This window comes from Staurois parvus, unplaced genomic scaffold (assembly GCF_062004578.1).
Source record: "Staurois parvus isolate SC_StPar_1 unplaced genomic scaffold, SC_StPar_1.0 ptg000549l, whole genome shotgun sequence".
NCBI lineage: Eukaryota > Metazoa > Chordata > Amphibia > Anura > Ranidae > Staurois > Staurois parvus.
Window position 1 is genome coordinate 4,386,666 of NW_028318345.1, and position 20,580 is coordinate 4,407,245.

The 20,580-nt window shown below is 38.9% G+C and overlaps 1 protein-coding gene across 1 annotated transcript in view; it reads left to right on the top strand.

The window, feature by feature from the left end:
- LOC149451072 (transmembrane channel-like protein 2-A) overlaps window positions 1–17,595 on the top strand; it is a 133,591-nt gene extending 115,996 nt beyond the window's left edge. The window contains exons 19-20 of the mRNA XM_089691036.1: window positions 9,532–9,655; window positions 17,267–17,595. Of these exons, the coding sequence (XP_089547162.1) occupies window positions 9,532–9,655; window positions 17,267–17,478 (336 nt within the window). The 3' untranslated portion in view covers window positions 17,479–17,595. The remainder of the gene's footprint in view (window positions 1–9,531; window positions 9,656–17,266) is intronic.
- Window positions 17,596–20,580: the final 2,985 nt, after the last annotated feature.

Sequence of the window (20,580 nt, forward strand, 5' to 3'; positions counted from 1 at the left end):
GTTTCACTTCTGCCATAAACATTGGATTGTTGCCCATTCAGGCTGAAACCAACTTGATTGAGTGACAGTTATCTCATGTCTATGGCTGTTAACAGTGAGATCAGAAGATTCGTAGGTGACATGCTCTTACAGCAAAACGTCAGCTTGTTCATTTTTTTTTTGTGAGACAAGACTATAAAATCATGAATACAAATACCTAATTTCATTGTACCTTCAAAGGCTATACACAAATCTATCATACCTAAATTAAACATTTGTTGACTTTGGGATGCATTGTGCATATTCAAGCAGTTTGTAGTTATCACAAGTTTGTCTACAGAAAAACATAGCCAAATTTGATAATTTCCTTTTTTGGATTATTATGTACTTGAAGCCTTTCCATAATAGGGACAAGGTAGATAATACATTTTATTAGGAGCTCATATTTCATGGCCCTGCCTTATAGTATCACAAATAAAATAATGTTTTTTAAATAAATTCTAAAGTATATCATGATTGGAGAATGAAATTGTCAGTCCACACAAAATGTGTCAGTATCTAAGTGACCTTTAGTTTTTTTATATCTTATGGAGCCATAATTTGCAGTTCTGCTTCACTTCTTCATCGCAGTCAGGGGTCTATTTAAAAAAAAAAAGTTTAATTGGATGACTTTGACACACATTCATCTATCTTTCACAAATTCTGGCTGGGCTTTTTTTAATTCAGTGGTTTCCTATCAAAGTGCAAACTAGTAGCTATAATGAGGTATTTTTTTCTAAATGTTATATTACAAAATAATAAATAAATAAAATACTGCATTATGGCCACTAGATGGCGATAACGATCATTTAAATCACTGTATGAAAAAATACAGTTAGAATTAGTACAAAATGAGCAAATGCTTGTCACATTTATCCAACTTCTTTTTTTTCATAACTAGACCCCCTAGTTTTCCCACTACTATTGTTGCATTTTTCAACAATTACAGCTAAGCTACAGCCATAACTTTTTTTTTTAGTTTATAATATAATGGGGAAGTAAGATCCCTTATCATGTTTTATTTGCTTGTATGTCACCAAAAGAGATATTTACCATCATTTCCTGTTCTAGTAATACCCCAACAAAAAATCCAAGTGGGGTAGTTGGGCCTCATCATAAACTACCATGGTAGGTGGGGACCAATGCCCAGAGATGTCATCATGAGAGTTCTTGGGTGACACATCATAATTTGGCTTACTAACCCTGTAATACATGCATTAGTGAAAAAAAAAACAGAAATAGAGCACTTGATCAGTTTTGTTGTATTTGTAAACTCTAACAATGAATATTTTTTATTTTCTCCCCCTTGATTTGTTAAACAAACAAAAAAAGGTTAAATAAGCAAAATGGTTCTTAACCTGTGACAAATGTATCTGCCCACCACCAAGCTGAAACAGATGGTGGTTACACATACAGTGGTTGGCAGAATACAAGGAGGTATTAAGACTGGTAAACCAGTCAGCATCTTAAACTGAGCCATGTTTGCTTTAACATGCCATTAAATATCTCAAAATAAGGGAATAATTCCTTATTTCTGGATAGTGGACAGAGCCATGCAAACCATTTCTTAACGCCCCATGGCTAACTTTATATTATTGGAAAATTCTAGTTTATAATTTACAAATTGCAAATTATATTCTTCAATTTGTTCTTTTTATAATGGCACTAGAATTTGTTTCTAGTACAAATATTTTTGTTGGGCTACAAATGTAAATTTTAAATTTAAATGCAAACTTTTAAAAAAAAGTAAGAAAACTAGCTAGGGCACCAAGGGGTGGGGTTAATAAAGACTAACATAAAAGTGACATATTTTTAAGTAAGAGTTAATAAGAGACTAACATTTTTTTTAATACATTTTTCTTATTAGTTATATTCAGGGCTTTCTCAGAGAAAAGGTGAAGGAACTCCTCCTTTCTGAATCACCCCTTGTTTCCACCCCCTACCCACCTACGATCACTGTCCCTTGTTTCCACTCCCTACCCACCCCCCCCCCCCCCCCAGTACCACTCTTTTTAGAGAATACAGAACCAAGTATCATTTTGTGGTGCTAAGTAAATTGTATGGAATTTGTTAATGATAACAAGAAAAGTAATGGATCCCCTTCAGCCAGCAACAATAGACAGCAGCAATAGATCCCCACACAACAATAGACCTCTCCAGCAGCAATAGACCCCCAGCAACAATAGATCTTCACACAACAACAGACCTCTCCAGCAGCAATAGATCCTCACACAACAATAGACCTCTCCAGCAGCAATATATCCTCACACAACAATAGACCTCTCCAGCAGCAATAGATCCTCACACAACAATAGACCTCTCCAGCAGCAATGTATCCTCACACAACAATAGACCTCTCCAGCAGCAATAGATCCTCACACAACAATAGACTTCTCCAGAAGTAATAGATCCCCCAGCAGCAATATATCCTCACACAACAATAGACCTCTCCAGCAGAAATAGATCCTTACATAACAATAGACCTCTCCAGCAGCAATAGATCCTCACACAACAATAGACCTCTCCAGCAGCAATAGATCCACGCGCAGCAATAGACCTCTCCAGCAACAATAGACCCCCAGCAAAAATATATTCCCACACAATAGACCCCCTCCAGCAACAATAGATCCACCCACAACTTAATACTACACTAGCAACAATAGACCTCCAGCAGCAACAGCAGATCTCAAAGCACCATCATCAATAGACCTCTCCCTCAACAGTAGATCCCTCACAGCAACAATTGAACCCCCAGCAACATAAGACCCCCCACCAGCAACAATAAATTCCCCATAAGCAACAATAGACCCCCCTAGCAACAACAGACCCTACCAAAAATAGATCCCCTCCAGCGATAATAGATGCCCCCACAGCCAGCATCAATAGACCCTTCAGCACACCCCAGCTCCCCTTGCCATGACACACATTCAATGCTGGAGATACCAGAGATGGATTCCCCCATGTTCCTGCTGAAAAAAAGCCCTGATTACATATAACAGTAATGCACAAATGAAGGCAATGTCTCTAGCATTCATAAATAAATAAATGAAGAGTAGGGCCAGGGGCGGACTGACAACTCATGGGGCCCCCGGGCAATAGAGGATCATGGGGCCCCTGTGTCCTTGCCAAAACTCAAAAAAGCCTATGAAAAAGGTACCAGGGGCATCTCATGGGGCTCCCTACTGACCCTGGGCCCTCGGGCAGTGCCCGAGTTTCCAAATGGTCAGTCCGTCCAAGAGTAGGGCATATGTTGATTTGTGCAGCAGTGTTTTTCTCCTTTGATGCACTGTGGAACAGACACAGGTAAACTGTTAAATAACCAAGCTACAGTTATTTGTGGTGATTCTTTTGAGGACATTGAATGAAGCTATTCCACGCTTATCACATAGCATTAGTACTGTATTGTTGTATAATAAGATCATACAGCTCTCAATTACGGAATTTTGAAATAATATCATTGCACAATCCTTGCCACAGACCTATAAATCTGTGAAAACTGTGAATGCAGAGAATGATAGGCTGACTGAGAGGTTTATAATCTTTGGAGCAGATAGCATTAATGAAAAGGACATTTGCACTGACCTGTCTTGGAAGTTGCAGAGGGTGCGCAGTAGAGAAATGTGATTATGTTGGGGTGTAGCCTCACAGATTAAGGATATCCAGAGGCCTCAGAATTAAAACATTTCCCATGTTTAAGGTTACAGATGAAAGGTTTAGAGGGGAATAGACTACAATTCTTAGTGATGCCTCCTTTAAACTAATGAAGCTAATAGTGAGCTACTGTACATACAATCCTGCTTGGAGGAGTCATGCATAGGAAACCAGAAAATACAAACTGAATTTGAGAAATGTAAAGGATCATAATCTAGATGCTGTGTTCAATACCCTGAAAGGTGAAATCGCTCATACTAAAAGGACTATATGTACTGTATAAGAGACAAATAGGATTACAAAGATCCTAATGTTTATACAGTAATTAGGATGGGTCAAATTGAAGAAGGTTTAAGAGGGCCTGCTTTCTGACGCTGAGGGGATTCCTCTATACAACCTGTGTCCCCAGTAAATTCCCCAGTAAATTCACATTCAAGGAAAGATGATAGGAAAAGAAAATGATCAAACACTTTTTCAGAAAATGGCTAAGAGATGGAAACAGAAAAGTCCAAATCTTACAAATAAAGGAAGACATTGAGACTAGGGGAAATAAAGAACAAGAAACAGATTATCATGAGGTTCAACATTACTAATGCATTAAATGTCACCAATTAGAATTTAGCATGACAGGGGATGTAGGTTTTCTCACATGGCTTGAATTTTGCACCAGAATATCACCTTGATTTGTTTGCCATATGGATTAATGTGAATAACTTTTTTGACATCTATAGTCACAGCATACACTTTCATTTTATAACATCAAAATTGTAATAGCAATACAAACAATAGTTATATTTTGACAATCCAATATAAACATACTTGAAAAATCTGAATTCATATTGTGAGTTTTGCCTGACCATCTCTTTCCACAATTTACTGGATCCCTTTAATGCTTTGCAGCTTTTCCTCTGATGTTTACCTTCCTTTTCTAAGGACTACATTTCCTACAATACCTTGATGCTTGCAATCAGTAATTCCTGTAATGATTCAGTCTTTCTGTAGTTCAGAAGGCAGGCTCTGTGAAGTCACAGCAGTACCTACTCACAGAGCATAGTCAATAAATGTCACATGTGTACGAAGTAAATTTACAAACTTCAAGAGTATTAGGAATAGGATAAAAATAATTGAAATACAATGTGGAAATGGATATTTGATTTTACATTTTGACCATAGATATGCTTTAACAAACACGATGGAGACATAATGGGGGCCCCACAAACTCAGGCTAACAAGTGGTGACCCAGATTGAAGGGTATCTCACTGGTTTCATTCCTTCAGGTTTCTGTCATGGTTATGACACTAGTTTTAGTTTTCAAGAATATTGTATACTTTATGATTTGTATTCTTTGGATGAAGGAGATCAATCAGTTTGAGGGTCACTAGTAAAATACAAGTTAAAAAGTTCTATTATGTTTAAATCCAGCATTTATCCTGCACATGAGGGGGTGGGAAACTGGATTTATTCCAAAAATATGTCAAGCAGGACTTGGTATTCCTGGGAGAAAATGTGAGAACAGGCAACCCCTATGTGAACTGCAATATGAGCAGACAGAGGAACATTTTATACTCACAAATAAAGACAAAAAAAACCTTCCTAAAGGGGATTAAGTAAAGCAGTCACTGGCTGCAAACTCATCTATGACCCAGTGTGGTGGATATGACATGTGGCTTGGGCCAGCTTTAATTATGCAAATAGGCTAGATAGGGTATTAATTAGAAAATCTTAATAAACAATTTTATTATCATAAATTCCACAGAATATAAACAAAAAATACCCAAAGAAAAACATCCCTACCTTCAAATCCATCCCTTCACCATAAATTAAACCATGTGGGGAGAAATTAACTGCTGTTTTCCTTGGGTCCTTTCCCAAAATATATTTATTTTTGAAGATTTTAGACCCTAAAGAAAAAATCAGCAATCACCATAAAAAATGCTGACAAAGCAACTATTTGATGATGACACCAATTGTAGAATGCGCTGAGATCTCACTGCCTGATATAAAAAAGTACTCAACGTTTTTCCGTTCAAAATTTTTTATTGAAAAAGTTTTAAGTTTAGAGAGTACAAACATAACTGCTGTCATGTGTACAAGTAAAATACAACAATAAGAGGTAACAGTGCAAAAGCAGTCATGCACAGAGAAAACATACCTGTAATTGGTAACAATGAAACGGATATGTCAAAACAGTAACATCAAAGGTATTGTATCGGTAAATTAGAATAAGATGTGGATAAGGGACTATACACCTATTGTCTAATCTCTGCCAATAGCAGAAGGAAAATTGTGGCATTTGGAGTGCACAAAGTGTATATTCGAACCAGAAAATGCTAGAACACATTGTAAATCATCCCTGAGGAAGAGCCAATAAAAAAAAGGGAGAAAGACAAGATAGAGTTGAAAGGAGAACATCAGAAATTACTCAACATTGTTATTAACAAGGCAGTAGCTGTGTGCATCTCCCAAAAGGTTCACAAAGAGGGAATCCTGATTCTGATCCTGAAGGTAGACCTATGGTTGCCAGAACTGGGCACCTCTGTGAGTATTTGGGGTATTTAATGTATAATCTTCTCCAGTCTTTGGTGAAAAAAATTTGCAACATATTTGCATGATACCAAACAATGCCATTCATAGGTTTAAGAAGAGACCATAAAAGACAGTAAACGCCTTACTGTTGTACCTAATTGTGATGTCAATTCTTTGTATTCTTGCATACCAAGGAATGAGAGCTTTGCAATATTATTGTGACTGTCATACTGACCATTCCCCCAGAATGTAGTATGTTTATCATGGACGAAGTTCCTTTTCTTTTGACCCATAATTACTTTTTATTTGATGGTATCTATCTTCCGATATATTGTCAAATTAGTACTTATGCCAACATGTATGTGTCAATGGAGATGCTATCCTGTTTAGAGGTCAGACTATGTTTTATTTCCTAATACATTAATGACCTCCTGTTTATTGTTCAACAGGAGTTGTTGATTAATACTTTTTGAAATATTTGAGCAATATTGAATGCAGTACCAGATTTATGAGAGAAGAATATGCGTTCCAATGTATTTCTTTGTATTAAATTGTGGGTTATTCATAGACCACTGGGTGAGTTGTACAAACTAATCCAAGGTCAATGTCCAGGAATTCTCTTCTCCAGGCTGACAGCTGTCACTTGACGCATGAGGGCCATACTAATGGAACAGTTTGTTTTGGCCCAACAAAATTGTTCTACCTTGAAGAAGCATGAGAGTGAGACTGAAATGGTGGTGAGAATTCTGGAGCAGGTTTATAGACAGTCTGTAAAAGGAGATGCATTCTCTAAAGCCAAGAATATACCAAAAGATATTCTCCTGCAGTTGAATGAGCAATAAGAAAAGAGAAATTATGCTAAGAGAAATCCTCAGTCCATTATATTCTCAACTGTTATAATTTACACATTGAACCAACTGAACAGATAAAATGCATTGTTCGTCGATTTTTAACAATCTTACATGGGTTAAAGAGAAGTTCTGGATATTGGGGTTCAATTGTTGCTAGAACAACACTTGGTGACACGTTATCACCTAATCTGTTTTTCAATAATACAGGCACATAGATAAACATGACAGGCATGTACAATTATGGACACATTCATTGTTCAAGGTCTGCCTATTTAGGTGATCCACATATTAATAAGTCATATCAGGACAACATAAATACTAAGTGTATAACACTTTGCAAATTATCATAGTGGACACTTGTCCTCCATTTAGAATATAAGTAATAGAGTAGATCGACTCATTAGGGGAGGAGACCAATTCTCTTGCCTGAGTAAAAAGGGGGGTTTATTGGATCTACAAGGTAGACATTAGAATCCCCAGAGGAATTAATTTGGAGTGGAATGTTACACATTTTTTTAGGTGAAATTCCTCTTGAGCAATATTCTGGTCTTTAAATTTTTTTTGTAGGGTCTTTTTTTCAAATACTTGTCAACCGTATGCCTACAATGTGCAGACGAGTGATGGATCTGGGCAAAGCAGCATACATACCCTTACGTCGCTTTCTATTTCCAGGTGCTGTGTGCGAATGCGCGCCCCCTCCGCTCCCCCCCTGTTGGTCCAGGGAGAGAAGAGGGAACACCTCACTGAGTAAAAGCACTACATTTTACACAGCCCTTAGATTAGCACATTTACCCTTTGATCGCCCTTTTAACCCTTTGATCACCCCATCACCCAGCCAGTGCCATTAGTACAGTGTCAGTATATAGAATTTTTCACTGATTACTGTATTATTGCCACTAGAAAAATCAGATAGCGTCAGGTCTGTAAGCTCCCCTCCTAGCCAGGGTCAGCTAGTTATATTGCCCGCACACTATCGCACTCATGCTATAGGTCACTGATCACCGCCATTATTGGTATAGTGTTTGTACGAATCAATATATTGATCATGAACAGAACTATACTAGTGCCCCCTTAGTATAGTGTCCCCAAAAATGCAGTGTTAGTAGGATCAGCCACGCTCGCTGCCAACACTAGCGTTTAGCCCCTCCACTGTTTTTCACAGAAGGTTTGTACCAATTGATTTTGGGCCAAAGCAATTTATACACACAGCAATACATGGCCGCTCACTCAAATTCAGTTCTTGCCAGGCAATTTGCATGGAAACCTATCACGGTTTCTGAATTTAAAATGTTTTTGGGCCTAACCCTCAACATGAGCATTACAAAAAAGAATGAATTGTAGTCATATTGGTCCACAGACCTGATTCCTCATATGTCCATGTTCTCTGCTGTTCATTTATGCCCAACAAGGACCAGCAACATAGCTGGACTTTGAGTGGTTATACTGGGATAATGCTTGCAGCTACAGGCATCACCCTTTTTTTTTCAGCTGGAGGTCAGCTTTCATTTAAAAGCAATTCGTCTCATAGGCAAATCTGAGGATATAACCGGCAGTTCCACTGACTGACCAAAGCACTGATCGGAGACTGGAATGCCTCAAATCATCTCTATGCTCTAAAACTAAAGAAAAAAAATCAAGATCAAAACCAAAAAAAAAATAAGCCCCACCCCCCCCTTCCCATGCGCAAAAGTGAACGCAAGCATCGGTCTCGCGTCGGTATGTAAACAGAAATTGGATCATGCATGTGAGGTAACAACATGAACGTCAGGTCGAGGGCAGTAATTCTAGCACTAGACCTCCTATGTAAATATAAAATGATGACCTGTAAAGGCTTTTAAAACATCACTTATCAATATTAAAAATGTATATAGTTCGTTGCCATTGCATGGGCGTGTGCAATTTTAAAGCATGTCATGTTTGTCATCTATTTACATGGCGTAATATCATCTTTTATGTTTTATTTTTTAGAAAATTTAATTTTTTTTCAAAATTTTTGGTCTTTTTTCATTTATATCACAAACAATAAAAAAAAAACCCTGTGGTGATAAAAATACCACAAGATAAAGCTACATTTGTGTGAAAAAAAGGACATAAATTTCATTTGGTTACAGCGTAGCATGACCATGCAATTACCAGTTGAAATTGCACAGCACCGAATAGCAAAAAATGGCCCGATTTTGAAGGGGAGTTGTGGAGCTGATGTGATTAATTTTCCAGTTTGTTTTGTCTGCACTGCCTTTAGTTCTGTTATGCTGCAGGCTACTTTGCCTCGCCATCATTTGCTTTCTGAAATATTAATCACCGAGCCTGGGATGAATCTCATTAACTCTGATTCCTTTCTTATGTCTACTTTATTGGTCTATTTGACACATATCGAAAAGTGCTTAAAGATGTATTTAGTTACTAAGAAATCATTGTTTAAATATTCATTTTTGTTATTCAACCAATATGTTAATATATGTATTTATTTTTGAATTTCTAAAGAAAAGAGATGAGGAAAAAAGCAGACGGAACAATACAGTATCAACCAACGAATTAATGAAAGATTTAGAAGACCTTCTGCCTCCTAGTGTAAGACTTGGTATCAAAAAAGAACGTGAAGACAAAGGTAAAATGTATTGGCTATACAGTAATGATACCCATACCTTTTAACTATCCTGGGTTATATGGCACTGTCCCAAGATTTCAACAAAATCCCAGTGTCCCGCAAATCCAGGCAAGTGTTCTCCATTCCCGTTGAGAGCATGGGTGCAGCTTCTGCATGCCTTGTGGCTCAGACGGCAGATCCTTTCACTAGTCAGCAGCAGCCAGTCGGTATGTTTTGTGCAGATACTGAAGGCTGGTTCTAGGCAGGACTAGGGGTGCCACAGCTACTGCACACTGTCCATTAAAAGCATTTTTATTTATTTATTTTTAAATGAGCAAAATATCACTTTGTCCAAAGAGCCTTTATCACACCTATATTGAAAGTTTTGGTGTTATAGCCCATCTTGAGGTTCCTAAATTATCCTATTGCTTTCTTTATTATAAAAAAATACAAACATTAAAACGATATTGGGGGGACCCTATTGTATTAGACATGGGAGGTATGCAGACTAGGGGGCGAATAGCACAGGGTTGGACAAACTGAGTTTTAAATTCAGTAAACTAAAATGGCAGATCACTTTGTAGTCTACAGGGGACAAATATTGTTAGTAAATTATGCCCATTTTTAGGGCTAATAGGCAAGCTATAGTAAAAATAAAAGGCAAAGGGAGCTGGATGATACCATGGGGAACATGTACCATGGTCAAAATCAGTTTTTAAAAACACCAAACAGTGGGGAGAGGGTCCTTTTCAAAATGCAAAATAGAATTAACTCTTTAAAGTACAAATCTGAAGGATACCTTAAAGTGCTGTATGAAACCACCTCAGTCTGATTATTTCAGATACGACTTTTTTCAGTAGCATCACGTGCTAAAATTGGTCAGTGGTTTGCTGAAGCTGTCCCTGTCCTGCCCAGGGGTGGACTGACCATTTGGAAACTCGGGCACTGCCCAAGGGCCCAGGGTCAGTAGGGGGCCCCATGAGATGCCCCTGGTACCTTTATCATAGGCTTTTTTGAGTTTGAGCAAGGACACGGGCCCCATGATCCCCTATTGCCCAGTCCGCCCCTGGTCCTGCCCCTGACCAATTTCTATTATCTTAAGAGGCGATACATTAGTGTAGAATTTGCCAGTGGCAGGACAGTTTTAAAGAGCAAGACTGGACCAAAATGTACTTGGAAAACAGGGCACAGGCAGGTGTTTTACTACGAGAATTAAGAAAACGCAGACAGTAAGGCAGTGTACTATTTGCCAATGGCAGGACAGTATGAAACATGAGAAAAGAATAGGTGTAACCACTCTATACCTACCTTTTATTTTTACTATAGGAATAGGGGATACAGTGAATGTGAGTGATATCATGTGCGATGGTTCTTGCACTTTTTTCTCTTTCAAATGTTGCAGTGAGGTACCTGTAACAAAGGGCTGTTCCAAGAACAAAGCTCAGTAATTGTGTGCTGTGCTTTGTGCATTTCAAACCTACATAAAAACCCTATCAACATGTAATTAAAGCCAATATACCCCTCACCCCCCAAAAAAAACTAAAACAGTACTCCCCTATTGCAAGGAAGGCCTTGGAACCAAAAAAAAAAAAAAAGAAACAAATTGCTTAAGGGAGGGGACAGAAACTATTGCCTTCAAAACTAGAATTACCACAAGCTAAAATTATTAACCAATTGAAGATTTTAAAAGTAGGAGGTAAACCCCAAAAAATATCCATTCCCCACCACTATTGCCGGTGATTACCATCTGTCAAAATGACAGCCAGGTATTGCTCTGGATTACATAACAGGAACGGCTGTCAAAATGCAGATAGTCTGCTAATGTAATTGAGTAATATAGTTTAACAATGCATTTTACACTGTATTTACTATTTCATTATTATGCAGATCAAATGTATGACCATATTACATCAGTTATAGAAACCTTAGAAGTAAAAAAAAAAAAAGTATTTTATTTTGAAAATAAAGCGCATTCCTATTTAATTAGCCTTCATTGACCTTTAGTTAATCTAATCAGAACTAATCAACTCCTCCCCCCTCTTAGCTTTTATTTTCCTGTTTATTTTTTCCTTTCTATTTTGTTTGCTACTAATATTTGAACCTTTTTTGTTTGCATTTGTTTAGTTTATTTTTTATTGTTGCATAAAAAAAGAAATGCAAGATTGAAAAGAATGCACCTTTTTTCGTTTAAATGCAACATATTATATAATAAAGTGTATACATTTCATTGACAGTGTAAAAACTTGTTTTTTAAACTATAACAATATGGGGGAGATTTACTAAGACTGGTGCAGTCAGAATCTGGTGCATCTGTACATGGTAGCCAATAAGCTTCTAACTTCAGCTTGTTCAATTAAGCTTTGGCAATAAAACCTGAAAGCTGATTGGTTTCTATGCAGAGCTGCACCAAATTTTGCACCCTCCAGTTTTAGTAAATAACCTCCTATATGTATTACTTGTGTAGTGCTTACCCCCACTGGAGCCACTTGGTATGATGGGTTCTCTGTTCTGCCACATCTCTTTAAACCGCTCCGCCCCACTGACACACCTAGTTATATAAGTTGAAGGCTGCTCACACCTGTATAACATAAGTGTTTTGTATACTAATATGATAATTTAGCATACAGCAAATAGGCCATAGACTGCTGAATGGTGGATCAAGTAGAAATATTATGGTAAGGTGGGATAAACACAATACACAAGCCAATAAACAGGTCAGAGCATATGGTAGAATGTGTTAGGACAACTGATGGGAATACTAACCTCAAATATGGCAATGAACTGGCTGAATGAATATGGCTGTAATACTATAAATATATAACAAAAAACTGCCCCTGCGCTAAGATGCAATCAGAAATGTTCATAAATGGGATGTACCAGCAGCTAAACACCTAATGCCATACCTATAGGACGAATTAAATTAAATGAAAAAATGGTGTAGCACTCAGTACCAAGTAGATAGATAATGTAAATACCATAAATACAGATAAGTGACACTGTGTGCTCCAAACCAAACAAGGTCGCAATAGACCTAATAAGTGACTGGTATATAGTGAACCCAATCCCATTCAGGGATCAATAAACATGTGACCCTTTGTCCCCACAAATGGGACTCAACCTAGGCATACCTGAATCCCTGTGGAGGGATAGGTGCTCATCAGATACACATGAATTAGCACAAATATATGAAAGTCCAATAAATGTGAACCAACACGTGAATACAGCTGAAGTGCTTCAGTCTTTGGGCTCATGCAAAAACCCCCATGACTCACCGGTATGTGCTCCTAGGAATGGCTGCAATGGCCTCTCACCTCCACTCAGCGACCCCTGGGGGCCACAAAGCCTTGCAGATCTCTCCTGGATCCTATTTGTATAGGTATTCCTGGTGGTCTGATATCTGGGCTGGACAGGACCCCTAGATATAATGTGTCCTCGCTAAGGAACCCCTCTGGGTCAATGGACAGGCAAGCGACAGGATACTTGCATACAGCTTAATCCAACAGGCCCATATAACAGAAGAATAAATCCTCCATGGTGTGAAACTGCTTTATTTGATACTCAAACGAATATAAAACAATATGCACTCACATTTCAGAAGACATCAATGAATGCAGGGTATTCAAAAATGGCGCCACGCTGGAAGTGCATCACGCCGGAAGCTACGTCAACACGCTGTACTGTCGATGCGTTGCGTTACATTAACACGTGACTTCATCAGGACTGCGTGATTGCCCGGCAACGTTCCTTAATAAAGGCTGATAGATTAGCATAATTCCACCTTTGGGCAGGACGATCGTGGCCATTTTAGTGAGGTCCGAGCGGTATTAGGGACACTTTACCGCCGGACTAATGGCACACGAATCTGATATGTCGAGTTACTGATTAAAAAAGCGGAGAAAACCATCCCGTATGATGTATACTCCCAATATGCCTCACCACAGGCGATGCCATCCGAAATTATTATTATCTATAAAAAATAAATAATAAAAATAAGACCAACAATGTAATAAAGAAAAACAATAAATCAATGGCAAAATGGTTGAAAAAATGGATAGAAACATCAAAATATATAAAATATGTGTAATGGTAAGGCAATAAAATTAGATAAGAAAGAAAATAAAAAATATATAGTAAAAATGGACAATAAAAAACCAACCCAAAAGAAAGCAATAAACACGTTGTAATCCATAATAATACGATAAAAAATACGGTAAAAATGCCAAACTCAAAAAATATATAATAATAGAATAAAAATATATAAAAATAAAAAACCTCATTTCATATCAAGACACTCATCACATGTTACAAAGATGCCAGGAAAAATAAAGATAATACAAATTAAAAATCACTGATAAAACAATTGAGATCAAACTCAATATTAGGTCCCAATGGCGTATGCGTTTCCATCATAAAAATCCATTTAGATTCAGCTTTACTGAGGATTCTAATTTTGTGGCTGCCGCTCCAATGCTTTTTGTATTTTTCCACTCCCCAAAATTTCAAGCTCGAGGGGTTTTTGTTATGATGTAATAGAGAATAAAACATATGAGGATCAAATGGCAATCATCAACTAATAATAAAGAGTTTAAAATTAAAGATTTCATATCCTGTAGGACTGAAGGAGTGGTCTACGTACTCCAATGTGGGTGTGGTCTCCAGTATGTGGGGACGACTAAAAGGCCATTATGGGTTCGATTGAGGGAACATGTCAAAAACATTCGGAAAGGTTTCCCAAAACATAGCGTAGCCAATCATTTCCTATTACATCATAACAAAGACCCCTTGAGCTTGAAATTTTGGGGAGTGGAAAAATACAAAAAGCATTGGAGGGGCAGCCACAAAATTATTTGGTCTATTGTGACCTTGTTTGGTTTGGAGCACACAGTGTCACTTATCTGTATTTATGGTATTTACATTATCCATCTACTTGGTACTCAGTGTTACACCATTTTTTCATTTAATGGCTGTAATACTGCTGAACCAAACTTAACAGGTATACAGTTAATCAGAACAGCATAAACTGTGAAGAAACATTAGCAACAATAAAAGAAGTCCCATAGTGACTCTCTGTAATAACTAATCAAAAGTGTCCCAGAGTGCACACTGAAAGTATACCCCTGAATGTGGGTATATGTATATTTTTTCTCTGAGCAGTGTACTCCTGGGGATGGCTGTAAAGAACTTGTTACTGTCTCTTTAAAACTGCACATAATGGATGACTTTGGGACTACTAAGTAAGGAGCAATCTTTACTGGCATTAACTGTGGACAATAATGGGGAAAACTCAGTTGATTCCGCTCAACACTCCTGATACTCAATGGTGCCAGTCAGGAGCACTTGGTGGTCTGTTGTCCCTGGTGGAGATTGGGTCCCCACAAGGCTCTGTTCTTTCTGACATAGGCACTCACACAGCAAATGGTCTCTCCAGCTCTGGTCCCAGCACGGCAAAAGACCTTTCTGTGGCTTAGTCTTCAGGCCTTCTTAGGTTCAGTCTCTCTGAATGTGTGCACAGATACCCTAGCGACAGGTTTGTACTTTCCAGTCCCACACTGCTCTGGTTCTGCAAAAGGTCACTCCTTTCTGGTTCCCAAGACAAAGCAACTCCCTGTGGCTCTGTCCCTCACCTCACCAGAACCTTAGGACAGAGCAGTAGGTCTGTAAACTCTGGTTCCCATATAAAAAAAGCTGTGACTCGTAGCTCAAATCCTGAGAAAAGACTGATCTCTCCTCTTCTTCTGGTATAGGGGATAGTGGGAATTGTAGTTTCCAGCCCATACACCTCAATGGCTCAGATTCCTTGGAGACTACATGTCCCATGATCCATTGCAACCTTGTCTCCCTTTCAGATTATATCTCCTAAGTGCCCAGGTACCATCTCCGGGCAGGAGAGTTGAGCAGACAGATGAGAAGAGCCCCCAGGTGAGCGGATCTGTAGCACAGTAGTAAGGGGGAGGTGGGGGAGGAAGAGGAACAGGAACGCCAGTTAAACAACCCATTGGACTAAATGCAAAAACATAATACTTTATTATATATCAAAGTTTAAAATACACCAAAAAACTCCACCCATACATAAACACACATTTAAAACATATGCCCGCCTCTCTCAAGTACTGATCACCCCTACCCATATATTATCTACAGTATTATCTCTATATTACAGTATTATCTCTATATACTCTAGTTATAAAATTGTAATAGTAATGGTTTGGGTGGTCCTATGGTTATCCTATAATTGGAAAATTCCAAACTGATAGCAAACACACAAACTCCTGCACCTGGGAGTGGGCCCCAGAAATAGCAATTCCCTATATTTTCATCCTGACTTCAATGGACACACCTCGCTTAGAGTCCCTGAAAAATTTAGGAAACTATTAGGTAGTTTACCTCTTCAGCTGACCATTTAATGACCTTCCTTCCAAATATATGGGTTGAGTGGCTGCATCTTATGGTCTATGATCATCTTACATTTTACTCCAGAAAAAGGAAACATGGAAAAAAAGATAATCAAATGGGTAAGACATGTCTTACATACAAAAGACTTACAGCTCTGATCATTCAAATTATTGATCTTCTGGTATATTAGCTATAACCCAGCTTTCTCCACAAGGTCATCTTCATATACAGTATGATTAACATATTTTTCTAGCTACACAGTTAGAACGTTATTTCATCACATGGTCTAGTGGGTTTTAATAAGGACGCTGAAAGCAATAGCTCTAGAGACGGTTAAAGTGTTACTAAACCCACAACAGTAAAATCAGTCTGTATATGCACTAAAGCATGCTTGTTATACTCACTGTGGAACCTAAGGGGTTAATCCTCTGCATTGTGTAAAAAGGCTGTTTGATCCTGACTTCTCTGCCCCTCTTCTTGTTGAAATGACCACCTGATACAGACTGAACTGATGGTCACATGCTCAGTTTGGTGTGTATTGCTAGAGAGGTTTTTTGTTTCTTGGGAGAGTGCATGTGATCAGCACAGGGCCAATCAGCACTGTCCAGACAGAGGGTCATGGGGTTTCACATCCTCCTAGAGCAGAAAGAAAACTCCTCCTACAAGCTTTAACCAGTGCTCTGCTGAAGTCACAAGACTGCTCTAAAAAGAGAAAAGGTATTTAGCAGTTTATATTTACTAAAATAATTGCATTTCCATGTTCTGTATACTGTGGGAGATCAGATATAGTGAATGCAGGGTCCTGGGTTTAGTAACACTTTAAACTTGACAACCAATATATTATTCCCTGCTTATTCTCTAGAACTCAGTATGACTATCATTTGAATATTAGCCCTTCAAAGATCTCACTGTTAATTTAAACTGGAACAGAAAAGGCGGAGAATTTTTTGGAGGTTGCTACTGCACCAAGGAAATTAATCAAACTGCTTCTGAGCCTTATTAAGCTGCTTTAAGTTGCTTTTTCATTCACGCCGACTTGTATAGGCAAGAAAAGTTGCTCAACTGCAACAAAAGACCATGTACACAAACCCTTCATGAGTTGTGGCAACACTATATGAAGAAAATTGTAAACCAAAGATTATCTCTTTGTTGTAATGATCATTATTTCCAAATGTAAAATAAATATGCTAACATCTGGTTTTAACTCATCTTAATATTATGTCTACTTTTTTCTTATAGAGGATGGAAAACTGATTACTACAAATTCAGCCAATGAAACAAATGCTAAAAATGGGAAGTTGACTGTACCTTCCCAAAAGGGCCCACGACTAATGGTTACAGAACCACCTAGGCAAACTGCGCTTGTGGCAACAACCTCTATGAAGAAGCCAAATGTTAAACCTCCTGCACCACCACCACCTGGAAAAGGCAGAGGACAAGCTCGTTCATGATACACAGACCAACTACAAATTCAAATACTGTATATCTTTCATCTTCTATAAAAAAACTAACTTTATCAATACAGCTATGTATTAATTTAACATCAATAAATGTGTTTTTAAATGCAACCAATGTAAGTACTTGAATCTGACCTATTATCAACCACTTTAATTCCCCTTTAAAATGGAATGGGAGAAATGGGGGGGGGGGGGGGTGTTCAGGTGTATACTTATATACTGACAAAAAAAACACGTTGACAGAAGAGAGCGGATAGCTGTCAGTTTTAGCTCCAGATTCAGCCCTCCATGCCTGTTTTGCTTGGGTGTCTAGGTAAGGTTACTTTTCAGTATAAGTCACCCTAGAGTCCTCCTTTCAGCCTCTGTTATTGGCTTTTTATTTAGAAAGAATAGGCAGCCAATACCACATGGGTGTATCCTGTGTTCAGCTATTACACTGATGTAAACATTCTCCAGTTCAACGTTGAATCATACATGCCGTAGGCAGGGGCGGACTGACAACTCCTGGGGCCCCTGGGCAATAGGGGATCATGGGACCCCTGTGTCCTTGCCCAAACTCAAAAAAGCCTATGAAAAAGGTACCAGGGGCATCTCATGGGGCCCCCTACTGACCCTGGGTCCTCGGGCAGTTTCCAAATGGTCAGTCCGCCCCTGGCCCTAGGTGATACATATTTGTCAGAATTACTGTAAAAACAATGGAAGTATTTAACCACGAACTGACTTTAGCCCAAAATACAACAATAGTATCTAAGTTCCTGTTGTTTTTAGAAGATAGTTTGTGAAAACAGTTTTCAGTAACATTTTTTTAAGAAAGTGTGCACTCAAACATCTAAAGTAACGTGATTTCTGTTTCTAAGACAAACAAATGGATCCTTTCATGTAACTCTGAGAAAAAAATAAAACGAAACAGACATATTTATATCAAACACAATATATTCCGCCCTTGATTTTCTCTCAGACTCCACACAGAAAATAACTTTATTACTAACAAACTTATACTAAACATTCATTCACCTGGAATGCAACCCCCTTCCATATTTATGCCAATGAGAAGGCGTTTCAGTCTTTAGCAAAAAGATCATTAGAAAGTCTATTAGAAAGTCTGTTAGAAACAAATCCAGGCTTGTAACACATCAAAGGCCTTGCCCTCCACAGCTCTTTTAGTCTTCCATCATTCTGTCCATCATGAAGCCACTTTCTCTGGTCTTCCTGTGGATCAAATCGGAGACAGCCTGTAGAGTGGAAAACAAAGCGGATTGTCTATTCCTTGTAATAATACAGTACATACATAGTAGACCCTTGCCCTTCAGATACAATCTCTCCTCTAACTGGTTTCTTGCCTAGATCCCTGACCAACACTTTGCCACCTGCCTGTATCCACTTCTGATTCTCCCAAAGAACATTGATAGGGAGGAGAGGAAATATACTGATACTCTCCAAAAGATCATTGCTGTTTATTTTGGAAGGTGTGATATTATAAAACCTCACTTTTTACTCTTGCTGAGAAGTGTTCACTAACTAGTCAGAGTCCTAGCCACTGTTCTGAAGCTCATCTGTCAATTCAAATATAACTTCAAAGCTTCCTGTCAGATTCCCTCTCATTCCTAGATAGGCTTCAGCTTCAGATATGTCACACTGGTCTAGTTGTCATGGGAAGCAGTAACTTGGTGCTTATTAAGCCTGTTCTTTTAGGAACCTTACATAAATATTGAACTCTGCACTCCATCTGTGAAATCTGTGCCCCATCCCCCACCATCCTCTCTTATTTTGTGCTTTTGGCTATTGGCCTAGAATGTAATAACACAAATGCCTGTGTGGGGACCCAATCCCATTCCCTTAGTGTATGTGTGGGTGTAAGCAGGGGTGGACTGACAACTCATGGGGCCCCCGGGCAATAGGAAATCATGGGGCCCCTGTGTCCTTGCCTATACTCAAACCACACCCAAAAAAAGCCCATGAAAGCTACCAGGGGCACCTCATGGGGCCCCTTACTGACCCCAGGCCCTCGGGCAGTGCCCAAGTGCCTAAATGGTCAGTCCGCCCCTGGGTGTGAATTGGCATATCTGGTCCTTCAATAGCCTGTGGTATCTTTCAAATAAACAAGCTGCCTGTGAATGTATGGGATCTGGAAAAACCAGTACACTCCAGAATCTTTGGCACACTGTTGTACTGTTGATCCGGTGAAGTGTGAGCCATTATCACTTTGCACTTGTGTGGGACAGCCATAAGCAATGACAAGTTTCTGGGGCAATTTAAGCATAGTAGCTTGAGCTGCACGTTTGCAGGGATGAACAACAAAAAGTCCTCAATAGATGTCCACTGCAGTGCAGCAATACCTAAGTCCATTGTTTCCCCAGACAGGGGATCGATGACGTCAATCTGCCACATCTCTGCAGGCCTCTCGACCCTCTTAATAGACTCAGTGGAGTACTTTTGCAATGACCATTGTTGCACTTCTCCACACTGTACAGTTCCCTATTACAGTCTTTATCATGTCCATAGATATAGGCAATCCTTCCTGCTGTGTCCATTCATATGTCACTTTCTGCCCCAAATGTCCCAGATCAATTGGCACACCTGCATTCACCTTGGCAATTTCATCTGCCACTCTGTTATAGTTCTCAAAGTCTGGGACCAGGGGCACATGTGCATCACCATGCCCCACTTTTATGGTGCAGGAGTGAGCTTCCTTCCAGATGTAGTCCCAGACTTTCTTGCCTCTACACACCACCTTTCCATGAATCATCCATTCACTGTACTTTTACGTAGGTATCCAAGTTATTAGCCCTTTAAAGACCACCCAGCTGTCAGTGTAGATAGTGACATGGGGAGAAGGATCCACCTGAAGAGTCATTACTAAAGCTTTCAACTCTGCATAATGGCTGGACCCTCCAATTCCGGTCTCCTGCAGGACTGTGTCTGTACTCGAGCTGTAGGATGCTGGTGCCTATTGACACCCAGATGAGGTGACTATGGCTAAACCATCAGAGAACCATGCTGACACTTTCATGTCTTCTGACAGAGACTCATGAATTTCTTCTTCTGGCACGGTGCTGCTAAAAGTGACAAGCCCTGCCAACTGTTTTTAAATGTCTC